Here is a 22,211-nt window from a genome sequence, read left to right as displayed (position 1 = left end):
ATTTTTTTTTCCACAAGCCAGGGCATGATTTGTTAACGCACGTCTTCAAAAAGTTGATGAACTGAAGCAGGCCCGACTGAAGATGGAGCTGAAACCAGAGGAGAAGAAAGCAAGCATTTCAGGCATTTCAAGACTTTTGCTCCAAACAGAGATAAAATAAAATAAAAATAAAAAAAAGGGGGTCTATCTCCTCTTGAAATGACATAAAAGATGCATTATCATTGTTACATTTTTATGTGTTCTTCCACTCTTCTGTTAAATTAATCGCACATTCACTGCTTCTTAGATCTTCACAAATGAAGCGTTTGCGTCGTGGTCCACTGATCTTCTACCGGAGGCCGGCGAAGTGTTTTCAAAAGCTCTTTTTCTCCGCACTGTTTATGTTTGCTGAGTTCACCCCTCCTCAAAAAAAAGCTCTCCGAAGCTCCGCGAGAGATCAACTCATACATGTTTGATGAGGAGCTAACGAAGAGGTAAAGGGACTGCACTCTGCTAAATCAAAAGAGATGGACCCCGTTCAAATCAGCGACAACACTCCAACAAGCCTCATTATCTTCCACATAATTTGTGCTTGTTTTACTTTTTTTTTTGTTCTTTCTGGGAGCTGACTCCTCCTGGTCAGAGAAAACTTTCACGAGACGGGTTGCAGGTTGACTTCAGGTTGAGTAAAATACCTGTTCCACAGCGACAGCTTCTGTAACCCTTTACTTTTACCTGCCTCTGAGATTTTTCAGCCTCCTGCAGATATCACTCCCCTCCCTTTGATACCACTTAATTCAGCATCTTTATTCAAATGAGGAAAACACAAATGCACAAATTTGGAGCGGAGTTTCCTCTTTTCAAAAATAGCCTCTGTCGACACATCTCAGAGTGTTTAAAATAAGAAGACACGTAGGTCTAAGCACATGCGGTTAATTTGATCATTACGTCTTTCTCCATGCAGATTACCACTTCCTGTCCCGCCTATTACTTAAAAACAATCGCACGTAAATCAGTCGTCCTCTGCGATCCCTCTTAAACCACGTTATTGTCGAATATCCGCGTCGGCAGATAACCTAAACAGGGGACAAAAGTGTTGAAAAGATTTGTTGGGGTTCCACACTGCCGGCTGCTGGATGCTGCCTTCAAGGACATGGTTTTGATTGTAGGAAAACTCCCAATAAAAAAGCACACAAGTGGTTCCAGTTAAGAGCCGTTCGCTTGGATGTGGCTTAACCCCAATGAAAGGACATGATTTAATTACTCTGCAGCTTTAATGCGCCTGATGTTTCTTTAGAAAGCGCAGTGTATAATCTTTTTTTGAACCAACTGTGATTCATCTGTGAAGGACAAAAAAAAAAAAAAAAAAATCACGTTAAAGAAAGAACGTTTCCACCACCGATGATTAAGCAGTGGAAAAAATAGGACTCAGTGACATGATCCTCTCGCAGCGAATGGGGTTCTTTGCGTACTTGTGTACATTTGTAGCGCTAAATTCCTCTTAAAACGTGGTGTTGTCCTTTGTGTTTCTTAGTATCAGCAAGGTTTCTCAGTTGTTTGGCTCCTAATCTCTTAAGCGGAGGCAAAATCTACAAGTTAACTGGCTTTAGTTTACTGACACTTGAGCAGACTGATTGTGGAGAAATGGAAGGAAACGGAGAATGTTTTCATCCCAATAAAATAAAGTGATGTAGTTTAGCTGTTTAAATATTAGCCTCAGCGCACAGTGTCGTTTTTTTTTTTTTGCTCCACTAGCCTTAGCTAAATATACACATCTTTTCATCTGACACTTTTCCTTTATCTCAACAACCACGGCCTGGTTCAGATATAGAACGCGTAACTGTATCTTTTTCGCGTGTGTGTGTGAAAAGCTCGCCTCGTGGGGTCACAGCACCGACGCATCTTTTTGTTTTCTGCGTGGGCTGCTTATCGCCTCTATCTTGCTCACGTTTCCTTTTTTGGCCTTTCCTGCCAGCAGTTATTGTCTGATGTCACAGGCGACACTCATTAGAGTTTTGAGATAAAAGACGACGCGAAAGGTGCACGAGCCACAGACCTTTGGACTGATAAAGGCAGGGCGGCGCGAACTTAAAAATATGACGAATGATCTGACGAGAATAATCAAACAGCTCAGAGTGGCGAAAAAACAGAGGCAGACAGAGACATAAAAGGAAGAAAAGGTGTTTGTGAGCCTCTCTCGGAGTATTTCAAGAGTGACAGCTCGCAGAGCGGGCGCGCTCATCTCTAGGTTTCTGTTTTGTATCAGTTTGACTGACTATGGCCTATAGCCTTGGGTGAACCCGTGAACCCATGCGATGAATGTGCGTCGACTGCCGGTGCCGACGATCGCGTGAAGATCAGAGCGCGGCGGGCTCGCGAGGCGGCCGGGCCCACGAAGGAGAGGTGCTGTCTCTCTGGAAAAACAGCTGTCTATATTTAATCAAGGCGAATAAACAAGGAGTTTAAACAACTCATTTATAATTTAGATTTGCATACATTAAAACTGCTCATTTTAATCTTTTTATTAATATGCATCAACGATATTGTATAAATATGCAGTTTTATGCAAATACCAGGCCCATTTTCTGTTTGTATTTAATTCTGTTTCCCAGCTGTGGATCATCATTTTCATTCAAGGCAACCGACTCAGATTAAGTCAAATATTAAGCCACAGCATGGGAGTGTATAAATATTTCTCAATTAAAAACTCTGAAGACCAGCTATGCTACTGTATCAGCATTAAAAATGCATTGGCACTGGGAGGAAAATAGGGGAAGGCAAGTTACGAGTTTGATAAGACATCAGAACTTCAAGTCTACATCTTTGAACTGTGTTGTTTTTTTTTTCTTCTTCTTCGTTCCTTCCCCCAATCAAGTAGTTGCAATAGCTAGCACTTTTTTTTTTTTTTTTTGCTGTTTTGGAGACTGTTACAAAATCTGGGGGATGTAAGGACCAGCCAAAAACACGCTGTGCCTCTGTTATTGATGAGCACGCCGTGCCTTCTGATGTTTTTTCACAGGGCGTCCTACATTTCGCTGCTTCTTGCCTGAGCTGCCACTTTTCTGTCGATGCAAATGAGGAGTTTTGTTCCGAAATGTGAAACCTAACCAAATGAACACTGTGACAGCAGTTGCTACAAAAAGACTGCTGAGATAGGGGGTAAAAGTCACAGTGCATAATTACCAAACTTATTAACTAACTCGATCATAACAATAAAACCCGTGTCGTAGCAGCATGTCGCACCAGTTGTAAGATTTAGCGACAATATCCTCAGTAGTGAAATTATGTGAAATGTATTTGCTAGTTGTAGATGTTTACATCAACCAATCAGAGGAAAGAGAAGGCGGAGCTTCAGCGTGTCACCTGTTTTTAAGCTAAAGGCAGCGTTCACAAACAGTTATGTTTTGTGTTGTGTGCTAATCAGAATCAGTTTCATAAGAAAAACAAGATGCTGCATGTGGTCAGCAGCCGAAAACATATGATGCAAGTGTACGGCATAAGCAAATGCACCCCACGGGTTCTGTTTATCGATATGTTTAATATTTAATACGTGGGCACTGATAATATTCCAAAGCCAATGTATGGTAAGCGTGAAATAAATGCACTCAGCTCTGATGTTTATCTTTATTCGGCCAGTGCTACACACCAAACCATTACAGTCTGAATCCTCTTCAAACAGAGAAAACATATATTCGCATGTCATGGTTCCACAGTTGATTTTGTAATCTTAACACATAAGGGATTACGTATACGTATTCTTAGGTAAGAAATATATGTATAAAAAAGACAATATCAAATTTGAAAAAATAACCACGAGTATAACAGAATTTAGTACATATAGTATGGGCTGGGAATTAAAGAAATTCTAAGAAATTGGAATATAATATCATTTCTGGAATATTAAATGTGGACAGTGAGGTAGGTAGTGCAAACTAAAAACAGATTATTGTGCAAAAAGAAGAATCGCTGTAAAAGAAAGGACAAAACGGGTCTCAAAGACATGTCTCAGGTGTGTGTTATTGTTAGCTCTGGTGACCGGTGTCGTACAGCCTGATGGCAGATGGGATGAAGGACCTTACGGTAGCGTTCCTGCTTGTTCTGAGTCTTACTGCACTAATGTGGCCAAAGCAACAGAATTCAAGGAAGCTACAAATAAACCGTTTTAGGGATAATACGAAGGTAAACAGTCTTCAGTTCTGTGCTCTGTTTACTTTGGGATTATGTCTCCGAAGTAGTGAGTCAGTTCTATTTCGAGTTCTCGTTTCAGTATTATAAATAGGAAATCGAGTAAAATAAATAAACACCAAAAGGGTTTTATTTGTAAGTTTTAGTTACAGGAAGTATTACAACAAACTTAAAAGTAAAGTTGTTATTGTGGTTGGAGGTTAATTGAGTCAATTTAAAATAACCTTTAACAGTGCATCATATTTTAAAACTTTGTGAAATGTTTTATGATAAAAAAATTGTTTAAATAACTATAGTTTTCAGAGAAATAAAGCGGCAGAGTGATCCGTACTTGTAGCAGTGCATACATGTGCCCCGACGGCGATCTCACTTCTCGAGTTGGGAATTAATTTTTCGACTTTGTCGTCTTCTTGCGTAAACAAAATGGATGCTGCACACATGACGTGTCACATATTCGCCCCTCCGAGTGCTTAAACGGCGAGTTCATGTCTGATTAGTCGTGACTGCAGGATTAATCTCAGACACATTCACGTTATAGTGACGCTAAAAGCATCTTGTTGGTCAGCAGGATGGTGCTGGGTGTTCAGGAGAGATGGACACGCAGCTTCAGACGACAAAGTGCACGTAAGACAACTCAACGAGAAGGCATTAAAATATATGCAGGGCCAATAAAATAGAGCTAGTTAAATAATTGCTGACAGAATTTGCATTAGCTTAAGAGATTAAGAGCCAAACTGTTTGGGAAAACTTTTGATTCAGATGGGAGCATAGAGGAAAACTGGATTTTCTCTGGGGAACACTACAATTTAACAGGAGCTTCACAATGCAAAACATCTAGATAAATTTTCTTAGTAAATAACTATTTTGTTTCCCAGTTCATTCAACATTACATCTCTGTATTGCTAGCCTATTAGCAAGATTGCCTATGTCACATTTGAACATTTTCAAAAAACACTTTTTTTTTTAGCAAGTCAGTTAAACAATGACTTATGTGATAGTTATGCTATTGGGCTAATGATATGATTTAACACTATAATTCAAATATGTTTTGTCATCTTTGAACCGCATGTCCATCTCTCACTAAAGAAATTTTTATTATTATTTTTTTATTATTATTAATATTAATAAAATGCTTTAATTTGAAAATAAATATGTATCAGGGGTCCGCTAAACCATTCCCTCTGTTATTTGTCGCCTCATAAATAGCAATAATAATAATTTGTTTTATGTTTCTTAAAAGCAGGGGGAAATAAAAGAAATAGAGCACATTTCTTGTTTGTTGCACCCATGCTATTTCCTCATTCTGTGAAAAAAGCACTCTTTCAATTCCATTTTTTACCACTGGAAATTATAATATATGCATATACATATATAAAAGGTGCTAAAATCAAAACGCATAATAAAAAATAATGATGATGATGCAGCCTTAAGTTTTTAGGTATGCGCCAGGGGACCGTGGATGGTGTGGACACGCCCCTGGAAGTCATGAATAAGGCCTGTTGGCTGAGCTCAGGGAGGTGATGTCTCTTTAAGAGACTCAACCCTCCGTAGAAACAATCGTACAACCCCCCAACAAGTCATCGGACCTGTCAATCATCCGGTCGGCGCCCTTTGATGTCGGGACTCCTCGCCTTGTCTTGGGCTCAAATGAGCTGTTTGCTGTTGTAGGGAAACATTAGTCTTCTACCAACCAAGCAGCCGGAGGACGCCACATCTCAACTTTTTTTTTTTTTTTTTTTTGTAACTGTACGCACAGGGGCTTTTGGAGGCGCCCCAGACTGAGGACATTTCCCCTTCTTTATTTATACTTTTTTTTTTTTGTTGTGATACTTTTTTTTTTTTTTTTTTTTTTTTTTTTTACTTTTTGTTTTGTGAAGAAAGTAAAGTGGTGGTATAAACGTCCGTCGCAGGGGAGGGAAGTAGACATGCCTCAGCTCAGCAGCGGCGGCGGGGACGACCTGGGAGCGAATGATGAGATGATATCGTTCAAAGACGAAGGGGAGCAAGAGGAGAAAATCCAAGAAAACGCGTTCACGGAGAGAGACCTGGCCGACCTCAAGTCCTCCCTGGTGAACGAGTCGGAAATAAATCAGAGTCCGAACGCGGCGGTAGGTGCCACGGAGCGTTTGTGATTGTCTACAGATATTTATATATATAGACAGCGTGTGCGTGAAAGCTTGTTGTATTTTACGCGCTGCTGACAAGCGTTGAATGAAAACGCGCAGCGAGTTACCTTCGCGTCCCAGTAGTAAAATGCAGGTTTTACTACAGGATATCAGAAGTGAACCATGAAGTGTGACTACAAAACTCGCAGTCCCACGGCCGTGCTCGTTGCCTTTTTTTTTTTTTTTGTTTACGTAGAACCTCTTTATTTATATGTTGCTGCTGCAGCTGCTGTTGTGTTTTGTTGTTGTTGTTTGGAGTAACTTTCGCCGTGTCTTCCAGGCGGTCAGACGGGGACAGCAGGGCGAGCAGAGGGGCTTCCCGGACAAACACCGGGAGCATCTCGACGGTGGTAAGAAGAAAAACACTCAGAAAACACCCACGCACTGGCTCGCATCCGTTCCGAGCGGACTTGTATTTCAGGGGACACTATAGCCGTATTGTAAGAAAGAAAAAAAAAATACACCCACTGTGTCAAAGTAACAAGTATTTTGGTCACGAGTACACGTGCTGCTGCTGCTGCTGCTGCGTTAACTTCAAAGAGTTGTTTTCAGGTGTACACTGTAAAAAATGTCCAGCGCCTCCTCCTCGGCTTTTATCTCTCAGATGAGTCACCTGATGAAAAGATTTCCTCTGTTTGGAATCTCTTTCACCAAAAAAAGCAAAATCATACGTAGGAGCCTTACGTGTTTGTGTGTCTACGACGTACTTTTTTAGATCTTTAGCGTGATTTGAGCCATTTTTTAATTTTATTTTTTAGAGTGTAACTTGTTGCCAATGGTTTACCAAAAGGAGAGGTCAGCCAGGGGCGTTGAGAGGTTTCTTTTCTGTAGTCCTACCACCCTAATACCCCCTCCACATAAATGTATACATGGCAGCTTTAATCATAAGCATCACCCCGGGCCGTGTACTCGTTTGTGTAACAATCACCTCATAAAAAAAAAAAAGAAAGGGGACATAAACGTTCGAAATCCTCATAATAAGACGCCGTTCTGCGGTTTCTGCCGGGGGTCTCGGAGTGGGGGGGAAAAACCGAAACCCGCAGGCATCACTTTATATTTTAAGCGCGATTGCGTTGTCTCACGTTGTGTCACTCCGGCTCTGGCCACGTTCAAAGTTTGGTCACCTGCTGGAGATGCTCTGCAGCGTCGCGAGTGGCTATGTTTGTCTCTCGAGGCGAGCAGGTATAAGCTAGTTATAGCTGACCCACACACACAGAGAGGGGCCTCTGATGCCTAATATGGGCGGTGGTAGGAAATAAATTAACACATAGGCTACAGTAGTTCACGCCTCTCGGGCTAGGTGACGGTTGTAACACTTTTGTCTCCAGCACTGTAGCCTGTGCTCATACAAGGATATAACATGTAGTGACGAGAACACTTGTAAATAGCTGACCTGCTTTGTATGCACATTTGTCTTGGGGTGTCTGGTCCTACTTTTTCTTGTGCTTAAACCAGCATTGTGGGAGTAAGTATAATTCACCTAACTAAACATTTCTGAATTCAGCTTTAAGAAATACCACATTGATGCTCAAACTAAAAAAAAGAAAAGAGCCTGGTTAGGGAAAATTAATAAACAAATGTGCAAGTGTGGCCTTATAAAGGTTTGTTTTGAGAGTTTCTAATTGTTTTTTCTTTTCTTTTTTCTTTTTCTTTTTGACCTCAGTGTCGAAGCAACAAGATGGAGGCATGTACAAGTCACCGACGTACCCTGGCTATCCGTTCCTGATGCTGCCAGACCCCTACCTACCCAACAGCTCCGTTTCTCCATCTGTAAGTCCACTTACGTTTTCTCCTGCTGGCTGCAGTGCACTGGTCACTGCTTTTCTCTTAATGTTTTTTATTCTTTATTTTTTGGTTTGTGTCAGTAGCTGAGGGCAGACTTATCTGGTCACTTCATGTCCCAACTTTGGACTTTAGTGTTGGTGGCGCGGTGCTTCACAAGTCTGCATTTGTCAGTGTTGGTGGGGCTGCTTTTTGCCACAGAAAACAAGAAGTATAAGAGAAACACACACTAGTTGGATGGATGTGTTTTGCATGTTTGCAGAGGCAACACACATGGACGTTAATGATGAAGTGGTGGGATTGTTTTGGTCTTTTTTTGGTGGATTTTGTGCAAAAAAAAAAAGGAAATTCGTCCTTACATCAGGCAAAAACAAGAAAAAAAACTCAGTTTGAACCTTTTTTGCTTCGATCAGCAGACTGGGGCCTCGACTAAACATTTTTTATAACATTACAGAGAATTTTTAATGGCCCCCCTCCCTTTGAAGTGGTCTCGAACAACGACGTCTTTAGCAAATATTGATTTTTATTTGAGCTCCTCGGTTATGTGACGCCTTGCGTGAGGCGCTCATCTGTCGCTGAGGTCCGAGAAATGCTTCGGCCCTTCAAATTACAAAGCACAAACAGTCAATTTGCTTCGGCACGGTGCTGAAACATGCCCGCACTGGCGGGGCGAAGGACGGTGTAGGTGCAGAGGAGGCCCCTGCGAGGCTCGGGAGGCTGTCGCATCGCTGCAAAGTCGGTCACAAACTTCACATGTGCTCTGCGTTGGCTTTGAACACTAACTGCCTCGTAAAATAAAGCTGCATTTAAAGCGGTGGAAATGAAATCAAAGCGCCGCAGCCTCACGAGGCAGAAAAAAAAAAAAAAAGGAACTTGTTTTTGTTTACACCGAAATGTGATTGATGTCGTCATCGCGAACCGTTTCACATGACGTTTTCCATCCGTTCGTGCCGAATGGTGACGGGAGGTTTACAGCGGCCTTAGTAGCACGTCTGAGTGTTAAACCGCTAAAAGAAACATCAGAAAGACTCGTGGAAGGGTTTCAAGTATGCACTATCACTCATCCAGCCAGACGGGCCTGAAAAATTAATCGCAAAATCCCTTCAAGTCACCCATAAGAGCCAATAACCGTGGATAGGCTGACTAATTGCACCAAACATGAGGAGTTGTGCCTAATTCATTTTTCACATGCTGTGTAATCCTGTTGCCTGAATTAACCCCCCCCGCTCGAGCAGACAAGACGTTGCTAAACAGCATAGACGCCTGTTTGTGAGATCACATGTGCTGCAGGCTGATTTAATATGAGGCGCAGTCGAGGAGGATTCTGCTGTATCACAAAAATCTGCTCGACGGCCAGAAAACGTGATTTATTTATTTATTTTCTGTCCTTTTTTTAATGACACTTTGAAGTTTTTGAGAGTGTTTTACGACGCTGTCAGCGGCTGGTCATGGAAGATTTGAAGGAGGTCAGCGGAGGGTCAACGAAAAGCTGACAGTTGTTGCGGGCCAGTTAAATTTTATTTTCAATAAGTCTTGTAGCGTCTGTGAAAGTAGTTTTCTTTTTTTTTTTTTCTTTTGCTCCACATGCGCTTTTGTCACTTAATTGTTGTCGTCGTCATCCAAAGATTCAGTTTGAGTTGCTTTTAGAAATAAAAAACAGCTCAGGTGTTTGTTTATTTAACGGTGGAAGAGCATGTACATGTCTGGTATTCTACCCCGCGGTCGAGAATATAATTGAATGAATCCTGGTGCGAGCAAGAGAGCGCGGTCGCTTCCTTAGACGTCGTTTTAGCTCGTCGTTGCATAACGCGGCACATCCGGCATCGTGTCAGACAAGCACGGTGAGCAAAGTGTGATGGTATGCGTCGCTTCGCTGGCGCGTCTCCACTTCGCCTCGACCTCTTCTCTTCGTTACGGCCGTGGAGTGGCAGCGCCGCAAAAGGCGCCTCTCAGAAGATTTGCTCTTGTCGAGGGTGGGATGGGAGGTGGAGGGTGGAGGAGGAGGGGGGGAGGGTTGGGGTGGGGTGGAGTGAGGTGAGGAGCGAGGAGGAGGGGGGTGTGTGGGGGATAAAGAGCACTTTCTTTCCCCCCGTGTTTCTTCGAGACTCCACACAATGCTCACTTGTTGCTGCTTCCCTTGTAATTAGCCCGCTCGTTGTGAGGCTGTAGCGGCGCATCGGACCTCGTCTACCTGCCACTTGAAAAGGCTGAGAGTAGTGGTTTTGCATGTGGGATGTGTTCGGGGGTGTGTGTGTGTGTGTGTGTGTGTGTGTGTGTGTGTGTGTGTGTGTGTGTGTGTGTGTGTGTGTGTGTGTGTGTGTGGTGGTGGGGGGGTGATTATGGATTGAAAGAGATGGATCACGACTGCGCGCACGGTGTCGGGGTCACGCGCACCGCGCTGCGTCGTTCGCGCAGCGGCTTCGCGTCCTTCCGCTCGTTTCTTCTCACGCTTTAAGGAAGTCTCCCTTCAGCTGCTGTGTTTTCTGAGCAAACCCTTTTTCTTCTCATTGTCCAGATAGTGGACGTTGAGATTTGGGAGTGGGACGAGCAGCGCCCGCCCGGAGAATATTCATGAGGCGCAATAAGCGGCGGCCGCTCAGATTTAAGGAGATGAAGGCAGATTTATCAGAATAATTGATGCGCTTTCGGTCAATAGCTGGTTTTATGTGGCTTTCTTGGTCAACTCGGTGATAAGAGGGCAGACTCTAAATCTCTAAATGCAGATTTCTTTTTTTCTGCACATTATTGGATTCGATCGATCGGCTTTGGTGCTGGTTCAGATCTGAAGCGATGTGTTCGGCCTCTGCAGAGATACTTTTAACCTCTTTAGGCGATAAATGCAAAAGAATCTGCGTTAAACCGTGAAATCGATCGACGGATAATTCGTCCGCAGACCCACAGCACTCACTGTCGTGTCTCACCCTTGTAAACTGAACATCTTTTAGAGCTCAAAGCCTTTTGGAGCCATTAACCTTTCAGAGACATCATCCACAGGCCGTGTCGTCGCCTTGTTGTCACTTACTGGCTAAGCCGAACACACAACAACAGTTTCTCACAAGCTTTGTGTGTTCCTGTAAAACTGCTGAGCTCATTGCGAGAGCGTCGTCTGAATGGCTGAAAGTCAGAAATTAATTGTAATATTTGTCTGTCTGAGTCTTTGGCTCCCCATCTCTGGGTAAAGCGTGTGGGTATATGTTTCATTCTGCACGCCTCGTCTAGTTCTTATATGAGCTTATTGGTCTCTCTTTGAATATGCATTTGTGGGCAACTGATGCGTCGCTGCCCGACACAAGCAAAGTTTGGATGCAGACCCCATCCGAAAGCACGACCCCTTGTCGCACCGTCGCAAAAAGATTTTATTCCCCAAACCAAAGAAACAAAAAACAAAAAAAAATCTGGAATTGACACAAAGATGGATAAATGGCTTTCACATTATCTTGGTATTAATATTAACATCTTGTATAAAAACAAGCTCCTAATCTCCGTTGATGTCATTTTTTTACAAAGTGTCTGCACGCTAGAGAGCCTGCCTCGACGAAGGCTTTCCTTATCCCACTCAGCGATAATGCTCTGTATTATAGCATTTCATGGAACATTTCACTGTTGTTACATTAATGGAGATATCGGCCGTCGTTTCGGGGGGAAGTGGCCAAAGAAGGAGATTTGCGGGGATTCGGAGATATGACTAAACTCCCTCGGCTTGTTGTCTCTGGATAAAGCTTTATCTGGAGTGTGTAAGACAGTGTTTGTATTTGTGTGTGTGTGTGTGTGTGTGTGCATGGTTGTTGTTTAAGTATTTTGTATGTATCTAAGGTTTTGCCATGTTTTTTTTTTTTTTTTTGCGTTCATTTGCATGTTTTCTCCTCGAGTTCTGTTGCCTCGAGCTTGTGTTTGTATCCGGGGGTTCACGGTGTGTTTTGTGTGCTAATGTTTGCCGTGTGTTGCGCGAGCGCAGCACGTGCGCGGGACCTTCTTCCCCCAGCTGTGTGGACGTGTGTAACGTTGTGGATTACCAGCAGACGGTGTTTTTGAAGGGATCGTGAGCCTTTTTTTTTTTTTTGAAGGGGAGACTCCACCGCTTCTCTCGTCCGTCTTTCTCCAGACTCTCTGTCCCGTTTGCCTTTTCTTTTCTTGTCTTCACCATCTTTTTTACGAGCATCTGTCGACGTCTCTGTGTCTTTTTACGGCACATGCGAACTATAAAATGGAAAACTTGGAGACGCGATAAAGCTCCATTAGCTCTGAGTTAAAGGTATCAGACATTCAGCCTTGTTGTTGGAAAGCACAGAACCTGGTTTATTTGGGAGCTTGGGAGCTGGGAGGGTTTTCTGAGTAGCTGAAAACAACCATGTTTATCCCTACAGTGCAGGTGTTGATCGACGCTTGATTGGAGTTTCCTCAGGGATTGTCAGAGGAAGCAAAGAGAGAACGAATAGAAAAAAATGCTGTGGTTACTATTAATCACATGACCATTTATCGCACACCTGCACGGCTGACTAATAAGAGCAGAATTTCCCCTAATAATTCTGGTATTAGTGGGCAGTGTTGGGTGGTATATGGAACCGCAGTAGCTTTTTGAACCAATCAGAGTTGTGTTTGAGTAAAAGGTGTGTGCCAACTTTGATCACTCAAGAACAATACCACATAGAAATGTGGATTATGACTTTTATGATAGAAACTTCAGAGTCGTGCCTTTCAGAAGAGACCAAGACCTTGCACGAGCTCCAAAATGTGCATCAATTTACTTTAGTTTTTTTGCAAAATGGCTTGAATGATAAGAGGTTAATTGACAAGGAGGAGGTGCAACGGTTTTTTGAAGGACAGAGTTCAGGCAATAATAGGTTTATAATATTTTAAAGTGCTTTATTTTGCAGAAAAATGTCCGTGTCTTCCGCTGGACCCTTGTTAAATCAATCAAAAAGTTGTCAGGTGGCTTCTGTGACTCAAGCTGCACTTCCTGAAAAGGCTTCGCAGTAAAAGCCCATCGACGTCCCCGGTAGAAGGACGACATTAATAACTAGGTGGGCACCAGTAGCGCTGTGAAGGGGCAGCTTCTCTGTCAAATAAAGCAGCAGAAGATCTAATTCTGTCTGGTGGTTCGTGGAGGTGGGATGGTGGTGTTTTTTTTTTTTTTTTTTTTTTGTTTTGACCTGCCCACTAAAACAAAAAAACGGGGGCTGTACATTTTGTGAAGTGGCCAGTGACTAACGCTCAAGGAGAGATCGATGGTTAGCGGTTACATGTTAACAAGCCGAGATTTTAATCAAAAAAAAAAAAAGAAAGGGAAAAAAAGAATAGGCATCAAAGGGGCTCGGCGCGTTTGGTGCGTTTATTGTTTAGTTTGGATTTGAGTTTTTACATGTTCCAGTCAAAATGAGTTTTAATGAGAGCCCGATGAAGTTTTCTCTTTTACTCAGTTGTTACAGAAACCTTGTGTGCAGGCTCAGAGACGGTTGCCTTGTTTTACTCGCGGGGTCATCATCTGAAAAATTTTGAGGCAGTTGAACCTGATATCTGATATTTGGCTGCATGCAGTTTTCATCGCTGTCAGAGAGGCTGTGAAACTCCCTGTGATGTGGAAGCTGTGGTCACACGAAGACGTCAACAAGCTCCGAAGACAACACGCCGCTGTGAAACACTTTCCCGCTCTGTGCACCTGGACACTGACTGTAAACGCATCACTATATTAACCGGCTTCTTCGGGATAACGGTAAATGTTTGATTTAGATGCCGGGGTTGACGTTGCCAGGCCAGTCAGAGGAATTTACAAATGTGCGTTTAACAGCTCAGTGTGCTCTTGTTTCTGGCGGAGGGGGGAATTTCCTGCGCAGTTGACGTTTCATTTCACCAACCAGAGAAAAAAAACGCATGTTTGGGAAAGGTAGGGGTGAAGCATCGTCATTTCTAGGACTGTAACGGCTCAGCTGGAGTGCGTGTTTTGAACGTTTTGGCCCTCGAAAATGTCCCTTTTGTGGCTTTCTCTGAACTGAAACTAGAATCTCCAAGTCATGCATGGAAATATCAGTTTGATTGTGTCTGCCCACTTCAACAGTCGCCTTGTTTGTGTTTGCTTTGCGTCGAAGTTTCGCGTCTTATAAACTTTTTCTCCTCGTCTTCCTCGTGTCTGTTCAGAAAGCGTCTGCCCCCCCCCTTTTCCTCCACCACCTCCTCCTCCTCCTCCTCCTCCTCCTCCTCCTCCTCCTCTTCCTCCTCCTCCTCGTATCTCTTAAATAATACGAGGTCGATCCTCCAAGATCAAGGGAATGGCATGTGTGTGTGCAAGTCTCTAGGATCTTGCCACTTCCTTGTTTCCCATTGTGTTTCGGTGTTGACAGGGGGGTTGTTCAGCTTTCCCTTAGTCCCTTGGTAAACAATGGCAGCAACACAGGCTGAGGCCTCCCTAATCCCTCCTTCATGCAGACCCAAGGACTGGGATGAGCGGAGCTGGGAAGGGGGGGCGGGGGGGGGCTCCCTGCTTCTGACTCGCTACGATAAGGACCCCACTCACGCGGATTTAAGAGGCCTAGAAGAAACGCAGCTTCCACCAGAATGCTGCTTTATTCTCCTTCGGCATTAACCGAAACCTTTCATTTGACGTCGCATCGACGTCGCGTCCCATCTGAGATTTTAAGAAATATCCGCCGCTCCGAAACGAGGAGGAGCGTCGCCGGGCTGAGGATCTGGCAGCGGCTTAATTGGCCATTGTTGTGATGTATGTAAGTGCGAGATTACAGTTGTAGTCGGTGAAACGAGGGTAAACGATAAGACGGCAAAGCTTCATTACGGCTCCAGACGAACACGCAGAAATCCCCCTCGCTTCATAGCGAGACCAGTTTCCTCATTTGCATCTCTATTAATAACTAAATAAATGTATTGTTAGAAACCATAAACAAGCTAATGTATGAGCTGCAGAAGTTATACAATGTAATGGTGAATCGCGCAGGGCTCCCATTCACCTTTTGCTATGTTTTATCTTTGGGACAAGGAGAAGAATAAGTGACTTCATGACTCGATGAGATCAGGAATGAGGACGGACATTTATCAGATTATATTGGTCCCAGCACCATTAATCATTCAGCCTATTGAGAAGTCTATTTGGAGCGTGCAGCTAGTAATTAGCGGCTCATTTTCATGGGTTCATGGCAGCAATATTGGCAAATAGTGCAAAATAAGAATATTTAATTCTCCAAATGTTGTGCAAATTGGTCACTAAATGAAATTTCTAGTACAGATCAATGCAGGTTGAGGACTTGTACCCCTGCGGTGAGGAACATCACAGATGCACACGACGTCTAAATAACCCAGTCTGTGGGTGGACTTGTTTGTCACAGGTTGCCATGTTCAGTCAGCCCCAGGTAGACGAAAGGGCCCGCCGCTTCTCAGACAGGAAATATGGGCAGAAGATCAAAACAGATGATAAATAGGGTTTTAAAGAGGAGGGAGTGCTGTAGAGGTAAAGGGGTAAAGCATTATGGAGGGAGGGGAGGAGGAGGAGGAGGTAGAGGAGGAGGAGGGGGGTTAAGATTAAAATACAAATGACCATAAGAGCCTCCTCATCGCCCCGCCGGCTTTGAAGTAGCGGCCTGTGAAGGCACCTGAAGAGAAACAGTTCAGAAGAGTATTTCAAGAGGCGGAAATGTTTAAAAGAATATCAGAAGAAGAAGAAGAAAAAAAAAACCCCTTTGGATGGCCCCGAGGTGTTTATACCTGTAATTATTCATCCACTTATTTCTTTCCGGCGTTGAGGGAAGGTGGGGCGGGTGGCGGGGAGGATGGGCGGGGGGGCGGCTGGGGGGGGGTGCGGCACAGCAGTAAAAGACAGGTGTTGGCAAAGGAATTGTGGCTTTGTTTGATTATTATAAACTCCATTTTTTTTTTTGTTCTCTCTGTCACGCGTCCGTGCTCTTCGACGTGTCGCTCGCTGCGTCGTTTAACCGTGTCAGGGGTGAACGTCAATTTAAAGCCCGGAGAGAAACAAAAACGAGCACGAGAGGTTTTGACAGATCGCAAACCTCATGCGGCGTCGCTGGCGCTCACTGTTTCTTTAAATGAAGACCACATTTCCCATAATTCCTCCCACGCTTCCTGTCACGAGAAGATGCTAGAGGTCAAACATGTTGAAGAATTGTTTCTTTCCATCTGCCTTTCGCTTTTGCCACCTTCAGCCATTAGCTTCGTCCCCGTTGCCACCCTGTTGCTAGACGTTCGGATGTGCTCGGGTGCGTTGTTTTTGCGGAGCGGCTAGCTCGGGAAAGTTTTTCTCTTCCAATTCACCGATCACTCGCTCTCAGTCTTGAAGTTTGCCCTTTTCTTCTGGTGTCGGAGGTGTCGCAGGAGAGATAAGTGTCATGTGGAGAATTGAGGTTAGGTTCATGTACAGTAATGTCGCGCATTGTTCGAGAGTTTGAAAATGAGAATGAAAGGGGGAGAAAGTGGGACAGTCGAGCGCTGCAGCGAGCTGCAAACGCCGAGGCGGCGGTCACGCTTCAGCGGGACCGAGAGAGGAAGACGATTTCGAACAGAGACGAGAGGTCACGCGTCTAAAATCAGCCCTTGGTCTGGGCCTCTCTCTGTTTGTCCGCGGGGGCCCTTTCGTGATCTTCGCGTGTTGTCGGGTGTTGCGCCCCAGGTGAGTCATTGCCCTGCGGAGCGAAGCCACGCAAAGTTTACAGAGTGAGCCGCCCCGGACCTCCCAGATGCATGCGCTCGGCTCGTAGTTAATGAGTGACGGCGGCGGTCTCCCAGTTAAAATGGTCCCGTACATGCGACGAGAATCTGCAGGCGTGTGTCACCGTCCGCCTGCAGATTCTAACGTTTCGCGTCGCCAGGTTTAGACTTTATGGTAGAAAGAGCGGGCAAGCTTCGCTTCGCCGCTACAGCCAAATGCCTCCATGTTTGTAATTACACAGAATGAACTTAATGAACAAATAAACAACTGAACTTAAACATTACCAGACTGAAGCGCGGAGAATGGACATTTTTAATTTAATTTAACAAAGACTCGCTTAAAAGCGCGGCGGCTCGTTCTTTGCCACTTAAGCGTGTTTTCTGCGCGCGGTAATCGGCAGAGTCTAACTGGGACCAGCAGTGGTGGGAAGGTTATTAATAGGATCAGCGTGTGGGCCGCCCTGCGTGGACATTAAAGGATTCAGCGCGCACGCACAACCACATCACAAAGTTTGTAGGTCAGTGGGCCACAGTCAGAGGCTGAACCCCTCCTCCCCGGTGTGACCTTGGTCAGTGGAAAATGTCCCAGTAAACCACAGAGTCAGGCATCCACCTTTCAGCCTCAGCCGGTGTCGCCATATGTAGAAAATGAAACAAATAAATGGATAAATAGACTCCAGCAGCTATTGTATGTGCACATACGTTAACACATTAATGAACACATGCCACTACTTTGCATGTAAAATGTAAAGTTTACTTCCAACTGAGGTTTTACTCCTGCCATAAGAAACTATTTCTTGGTTTGACGAAAGCAAAACCAGTGAGATAATGAAACATACATGTCGTATTTTTATACACTTGTTGTTGTGCAAAAGTGACATGTGCTCGAGTGATGCTCAGGTGATTACGCTCTTACACTTGGTTTCTGTCTATGTGTGAGTGAGAGTGTTTTTTTTTTCTTTTTTTTTTTGAATCATGTGACCTATGGGAATTAAAGTCTTGTTTCATTTCCTCTCCATTACTGTCAATAATCAAGCAGTTTCACAAAGCAGAGCCGCTATCGCTCGAGACTAGAATTACCCTCCACCACGCACAGCAGCGCGCTCACATTCATCTCGTACTTTCCAAAAAAAAAAAAAAAAAAAAAAAAAAGAAAAGTAAAGAAACCAAATCATGTCCAGCAGCAGATTAATCTTTATTTATTTTGGGATGTTTAGTAATCATGGATCCACCTTGATGCGCCGTCACGTGGTTTTAGGTTAATATAAATTAGTTAAACAATCCAGATGAGCCTGCCTGGTGTGTAACGTTACAGCTTCCTGAAGCAGCGCAGAGAAAGACGGTTAAGAGCAGCTTGTCTCATGCAAACTGGAAATATTCATCAGCTTGTGTAGGTGTTAGTCAGTTTCCTTCACTTGTGTAGTTTGCCTCCGTGTTGGCCCTTTGTCTGTTTGCAAACAGCAGACAGTGTGACGGCCATACACATATTTACCATGTCCTCTGCGCGGAAATTTACAACCTGTTTACGGTCTGAGACGCCGAGTCGTTGTGTGTATTTCCAGAGTGAGCGTAGCTAACGACACAATCCTGTTTTGAGTGTGGATGTATGTACAGGACGGGGCTTCGCCAACGGATATCTTCCTCTGCCTTTCGAGATCGATCGAACCTTAAAACCTTCTAATCGTCTCTTTCTCCCTCTGCCTTGTTTTTAATAATTAAAACCGTCTTCTCCCGAGAAGAGCCGCTACGTGACCCCGCGCCGACGTACCGCTCGCCGGGAAACGAGCCGTGATCGTCGCTCTATTTAAGCAGCAAACGTTTCCCGATTGATTGCTGAAATGTCACAAAAGTTTTCCAGCCAATGTGACGTACTCACACCGACTGCGATTCCCACACAAAGATCTAAAGACATAGGTTTGAATGTCAAAGAAGGTCAGGAAAATCTGCACAAACGCTTGACATTTGTGAGAGAATGGCTGAATAAGTGATCTCTTATCAATGCAGCTGTCAGTCAAGGGATCAATTGCCATGACTGAGTAATAGGCAGCTCTAGAAATTGTCGTTAAACGCAGGGGTTATGTGCAAAATGTTAAGTTCTAGAAGAAAGAAGCAGCCATATTTGGTGTGCCGATGTCAGTGGCAGATAACGTCCTGTGATGACTTTACCTTCTCCCACTCGTTTCACCTTCCAGACCTCAACCTCCGCGTGCTGACCTTTAGCATCATTTTAATATGCACGTTCATTAAAATAGTGTTCGTAAAAATAGTCGACTAAATGAAACCTTAACCCCATGCCCCCCCCACCCCCCCCCTCCTCCTCCTCCACCACCACCACCACCACCACCACCACCCCTCTCCACCCGGTGCCCGTGGCTCTGCCCAGACCAGCTGGAGCCTCCACAGCCGCATGAAGCAGCCCAGCACACATGGCTGTGATCTTAAACGCACGCACGCACACACACACACACACACACACACGTGCGCACACACACACACACACAAGCAGAAGTCTATCTTCCCTCATATGATACTCTGTGGAAAGGAAGCAGCCACCACCTTCATATGCTATTCATACACACACACACACACACAATATATATATATTTATACCCATGACACTTACACTGTACTCACACACACAGTAAAATGCACCAGACCACTAGTACTTTCAAACATACTCGTATGAACTCGTAGTACAGGCTCTACTGTACGTCTTCACTTCCTTCTCTATTATTTACACTGACACACTAACATACATCACGAACACACACGTGCACACACACATACACACAATGCAGCTGCAGTTGAATGAAAGTTTCCTCTGAATGAAGGAACCGTTTCAGACTTTTACCTCGTGATATTGCGGATTCATTGAGTGTAAAACTTTATTTGTCGCCACCTTTCCTTAAAAGGCCTGAATCATTGTTTACTAAAGATCAGTGCTGAGTTATTTCCTTCACTAACTAATGACTATTGTAAACGACCATTCAGCAGCGTCATTACGAACTTTAAAGAGTTGCTTACACTTGGCGCGTAAGCTCGATGAAGACGAACGTCGTTCGGTGTCATAGGTGTGAGCGAAAAAACCAAACCGCTTACAACTTAGAATCCAGTGCACTGGAAAGCAGCAGTCGCCGTGCTAGACGGTAGCATCGGCTTTAGGGAGTGTGCATGTTTTGTTCTTCTCTTAAACACAACAGATAAGGACACATCTGCAAACCTAAGCCACAGACCACCAACCAAGAGCTGATGCTCTGTTTGCGTGCTGGTGGATCTCCACTCTCGAAGACGCCCTCGCGTTCGTTGCTGCAGTCGTGGGCCACTTTACAAATCGTCCTATTTTGTTGGGCGTTCCTCCAGAGAAACTGTAACGAGTCTCATTTTCAACACCGAACCTTGACATGAATGCAGACGCATCAATATTCGGCATATCCACGCACCTCTTGCCGCCACAGCAAAGCCCGTCCCAGTCGTCGGTGACTCTTGTTGTCCTGTAACTAAAGCAGAGGACACGCTAACAAACTAAGGGACGACATGTTTAACAGATGTGTCTATAACCAACATTATAAAGACAGTGGTGACGCAGCTAAAGACGAATCTGTCCTCCAGTTCTGGGTCCAGGTATCGATATTTGATATTCCTGCTAGTCCCCGTCGTCTTTTGGCGAGTTTGATCAGAAGTCAGGTCACACTGACTGGTTGCACTGCAGACTGGTGCGAACATTATGCAACTGGGAGTCATTGGAAAAATCTGGCAAAAAACAAAAACAAATCTAGTGTCTGTGTCCTTTAGTAGAGCTACTGGGATGCATATTTTACTTCTACTGGTAGAGATCAACCACCGAAACAAACATTAAGCTCACATGCTGTAACAGCAGACAGTGTTACGTATCACTCCGGCCGATGTGACTAATTCTGCTGTTAACATTTCCAGACCTTCCCATAGCTTATTACAGCTATTCCCACCTGTCCTGTTGTCAATTGTCTCAACCGCCCCCCCCTCAGCGCAGCCAACATCTTAAGCGCATTTCTTCAGTTTGTGTAAGCACATATGTTTTTTTGGCGCGGAGTCCCATCTGTTAATGTCATTTTTTTTTTTAAGGCCAGAAAGGGGAGGAATTCCCTCTTCAACAGGTTTCCTCAAAAGGAGCCCAGCCATGCGTCAAATTGATTTCCTACCTTTGTTTCGCCCGTGTTTTGCAAACTATAGAGCGACACCCATCCCCACGTTTTGGGGGCATGGGAACCCTTTTGTGTTCGTCTGCAGAAAACTTAAAGGCTTCTCGGAGACGTAGCGCACACACACACACGCACACACACACGAACGGGCACGCGATGAGAGCATGGAAACGCCGCGATTCTAATCGTGATTCGGGGAGCCGATTGGAAAAGCCTCGAGCGAGCGACTCGCCGCCTCGAAAGGGAGGAGTGAGATTCTGAAAAGGGAGGACGCGCAAAAAATACAAACAAAAAGCTTTAATGACAACAAAGATGTTGATGTCACCGACAGCTAAGTATGTGTCAGGAAGTTAACTGAGTTCATAAAGCGTTTTTTATTCAGTGTTATGAGTGTGTGTAGGTGTGTGAGGTGTTGTGGTAAATCAGCTTGTGTGAACGTTTTTCAGGGCCAAACAAAAACTAGAGCAACTGAGATATGCAGCGCACTGTGGTTGGTCTGTGTGTGAGCGTGTGTGTGTGTGTGTGTGTGTGTCTGTGTGTGCGACAGGGTGGGGGCGTGCGTGACGGTGTAGGTGTTGCACATAGTACAGGACATGTATGTGGGAAACACTGTATGCACACCAAGGACAGATGAAAGGGAAGAGGTGGGTGGGCAGGAAGTGAACAACAAAAGAAAGACATCTGATTTATCAGATGGGTACAGATTGGGTCGATCAGATGGAGGAGGAAGGATGATGGAGGGAAAGGCAGAGGGGGCAAAGTGGCTGAAGAAGTGAATCTGAGAAAAAAAAAAAAACAAATTGAAAGAGGTAGGGAGGCCAATCAAGAGCAAGAAGGAAGAAGATAACTGCAGTAGCGGAAGGGAGTTAGCAGTAAACAATGAGAAGACGGTAACCGCGTTGTGCACCTGGTGAAACAAAACCACAGCCCCAGTTGAAACAGACTCTGACACCTTAAGAACACCTTTAACCGTTTCACCACCGCACTCAAGGAAAACAGAACGTAAATCCAGGGCTAATTTGACTCTCGAAAGTCAGTTTTTACTTTCAACAATAGGAAGTGGACCTGTTTGAAGAAACCAAACAGAGCGGCAGAGTTGCCACAGCCAGAATGAATCATTTTCGCTATCGCTGATCTATTTATTTGTTTTTATTTCTTCAAGTCTGGGCTGACAGGGCGGCTCTGAGCTTCGGCGTTTGCTCGGTCAGGGACTTTCTGTTCGGCGCTCGTGACTCGCGACGCATCTCGCCACGTT

At 44.5% G+C, this 22,211-nt stretch overlaps 1 protein-coding gene across 6 annotated transcripts in view; it reads left to right on the top strand.

Annotated features, from left to right (window-relative positions):
- Positions 1-5,733: 5,733 nt before the first annotated feature.
- The window catches only part of tcf7 (transcription factor 7), a 66,084-nt gene continuing 49,606 nt past the window's right edge, over positions 5,734-22,211 (top strand). The window contains exons 1-3 of one of the 6 annotated variants that reach the window (XM_047606611.1): positions 5,734-6,272; positions 6,610-6,679; positions 7,993-8,099. In XM_047606611.1, coding sequence (XP_047462567.1) covers positions 6,090-6,272; positions 6,610-6,679; positions 7,993-8,099 — 360 coding nt within the window. In that variant the 5' untranslated portion in view covers positions 5,734-6,089. The remainder of the gene's footprint in view (positions 6,273-6,609; positions 6,680-7,992; positions 8,100-22,211) is intronic. The other 5 variants (XM_047606614.1, XM_047606612.1, XM_047606615.1 and 2 more) reach the window with 5 other exon arrangements.

The sequence above is a fragment of the Mugil cephalus genome, chromosome 15 (genome assembly GCF_022458985.1).
Source record: "Mugil cephalus isolate CIBA_MC_2020 chromosome 15, CIBA_Mcephalus_1.1, whole genome shotgun sequence".
Classification (NCBI taxonomy): domain Eukaryota; kingdom Metazoa; phylum Chordata; class Actinopteri; order Mugiliformes; family Mugilidae; genus Mugil; species Mugil cephalus.
Note: the sequence above shows the minus strand (reverse complement) of the source record. Positions and strands in the feature narration are given on the sequence as shown.